This window comes from Phytophthora parasitica (genome assembly GCF_000247585.1).
Source record: "Phytophthora parasitica INRA-310 unplaced genomic scaffold supercont2.54, whole genome shotgun sequence".
Classification (NCBI taxonomy): Eukaryota; Oomycota; class Peronosporomycetes; order Peronosporales; family Peronosporaceae; genus Phytophthora; species Phytophthora nicotianae.
The window spans coordinates 273,316-276,024 of record NW_008649040.1 but is presented as its reverse complement, the minus strand read 5'-3'; the positions used below and the strand labels follow the sequence as shown (position 1 = coordinate 276,024).

The window sequence follows — 2,709 nt, the reverse complement described above, 5'->3', positions numbered from 1 at the left end:
CATACAACTGAGCTTCCGGTATTAATGCTTTCAGATCTCGTCCCATTATTCTGCCATGAATTCTAAACACATGTGAAATGGAGAGCGGGATTTGTTGATATCGACCAAATGGGGAACAAAGCAACAAGTTGCTGAATCATGCTCAATACCCTACATTTACAAGCACCAGAAACAAATCATTTTGTTCTGTGCATCATGATGGCGATACGGCGAAGTAATTTAGCGTTCGCATACGCCGAATTCACCTCGGTTCTATTCAGTGCACAGGTTGTAAGTACAGTTAATTTTATTGTTTGAAATGTTTGAAATGTATCTACAGACGATCCCCTCGGTAGTCATCGGCTGGGTATCCAATTTATTCCTGTGTAAGGATATTCCTATCCATGAATGTCCCACAAAAATGGATCGGAGTACCTTCAGCTTGGAATAGTGCACAAATTTACAAATGGATGTAGCTCGTTATTGGTGTTTCATTCTGTCTTGCTCTCCTATTGCCAGTTTGCCTCGTCACACCAAGACACCCTCCTCTCAAGCCCAGCCAGTGCGCCTCACACGCACCAACACTCAATGACTGCTGTACAAATATGCTAGCACCATGCTCACATCCCTAACTTGTCCCAAACAGAGCTAGATTCATGGGTTAGCAGATCTATGAACTCCCTCTGATTTCGTGACAGGCAACCTGGTGGCTATTAATGCGCAGAAACCGCTGGAGTCACCTCCAGTCTCGCAGTTGGCCACAAATTTGCGGCACGCGGTGCGCCATCATAAACTCGACTAGAAAGGTGTTCACCGTCATGGATGAGGCAATTAGAATGAAGGCAGAACGCTTTTCCGCGATCCTAAAGCTCGAGTCACGTCCAGAGTGGTAAAAACAATGGGCTTCATTGGTTCAACATTCGGATCGGACGTGGCAGCAATATCACTCTTGTGTAGTTATGCCTTTTCCTATAGTTAATCACCCCGTAATAGGAATAATCGACTTCAAATGTATTGTAATATACGATTAAGGATGTGAGGGAATAATATTTTGGGTTTTTGGTAATTTATTGCTAGTGAGGAAGTATTCCAAGACTAGGTATTGCTACCGAGGGGGTCGTCTGTGTATGTATTAACACATCTATTGTACACCTCAGAGCACAACAATTTCTATGAAGCAACTCTATTCCAATTTACTACAAACGTACTGGACAGCACCGCGTTGGTACGAATGATGAAGTACAAAATTAGATCTTGTCCTCGTATTAATAATACGCCTCGATATCACTCGTATTTCTACCAGCGAAGCTCGTCCACAAATATAAATTCTCTGGGTCTTCTGAAACTATCCAGCGATCGTATTTACAAAGTCTTCAGACTATTGTTGTGGGGACAGTAATGGTGTACCTCGGGCCCACAATGTGATGCAATGCTGCCAGAGTGTTATGCGATGAATTTCAATGTAAGATCCCTCCGATAATTTATGCTAGGTATTAATAGTACATGTATCAATACTTACTCCACAGAGCCAGTGTCTCTTGTGAAAAAAGAACAAATTTAATATTAATAATAGTTCCAAACGATATGTATGATCTCCGAGAAAAGTATCTTAATTACTACAATTGCAGTATTTTAATACAAAGTTGCTGTATAGCAAAACGGTACTACGGCATAGTAGGTGTACTATTCGACACGGAATAGTGTGGACCCCACAGCGAACAAATAATGTGGTCGCGTCTTACCGAGGGCCTGGCCGACATCGTGGCGCCTGAGGATGGCGACGAGCAGGACCGCGAGGACGAGGACCAGCTTTGGAGTCGCTTCGCCGCCGTCGTGGCGCCTCCTCCCCCGTCGTCGCCCAGCGCTACAGCTGTTGTCGCCGAAGAAGACGAGCAAGAGCAGTATATCTCCGAGTTGGAGCGCGCTCTACTACAGCGGAAGAAACAGAACGAGACGCTGGAGGCGAAAGTACGATCAAAAAGTGACGAATTTTATTCTTATTCAAATATTTTAAATTATTTTTTTTAATGACGTGGATGTGAAATAGATCCTCGAGCTAGAGACTCGCGCAGGGGAGGAACGACAGCTAAAAACACAATTGAAGCAGCAGGTAACGAGAGTTTTTCCATTATTATATTCTACTATAAATATTAATTTGTATATCTTTTTGTAGGAGGTAGAAATTGCTCAGCAAAAGGCCACTATTGAGAGGCTGCAAGCTGCCCGACATGATGCGGTGGTACAAAATGAAGAGGGATCTGATGCAGGGTCGCATCATGATCGACTTGTACAGGAATTACAACACGCACAAACTCAGGTGACCATAATATTATTGGTTTTACTAAACATAATTTTTATTAACAGTCTGCGCGTATACTTCATCAGGTTGAAGTTCTTGCGACGCAGTGCCAAGCTCATGAGAAGGAGTTGATCTTGTTACGTGACCGAATAGAAGAGCTGCAAGCAGCCAATGAGACGTTGCAGGATGACGAGCGCGAGGCCCGTTCTAGAGCTGCTGAGTACGAACAGGGATACATGGATTTACTGACGGAGATCGAGAAAATAAAGATTTCAAATGAGGTGGAGAAGGCCGCGTTGATGGCGAAAAGCGAGGAGCATGCGAGCTCGATTGACAGCCAGAAACTCTACGACCTGGAGGCTCGATTGACCACGTCGGAAGCAGATAAAATTGTTGCGCAACAAGACGCTGAGAGACTGCAACGTGACCTG

General features: G+C 44.1%; 1 protein-coding gene across 1 annotated transcript; it reads left to right on the top strand.

Annotated features, from left to right (window-relative positions):
• Positions 1–1,704: 1,704 nt before the first annotated feature.
• On the top strand, positions 1,705–2,705 carry PPTG_15838 (hypothetical protein; the record flags this gene model as incomplete). The annotated part of the gene is made up of 5 exons (XM_008913592.1): positions 1,705–1,947; positions 2,027–2,089; positions 2,153–2,296; positions 2,365–2,670; positions 2,694–2,705. The coding sequence occupies 5 exons, from the start codon at positions 1,705–1,707 to the stop codon at positions 2,703–2,705; spliced, it is 768 nt and encodes a 255-aa protein (XP_008911840.1).
• Positions 2,706–2,709: the final 4 nt, after the last annotated feature.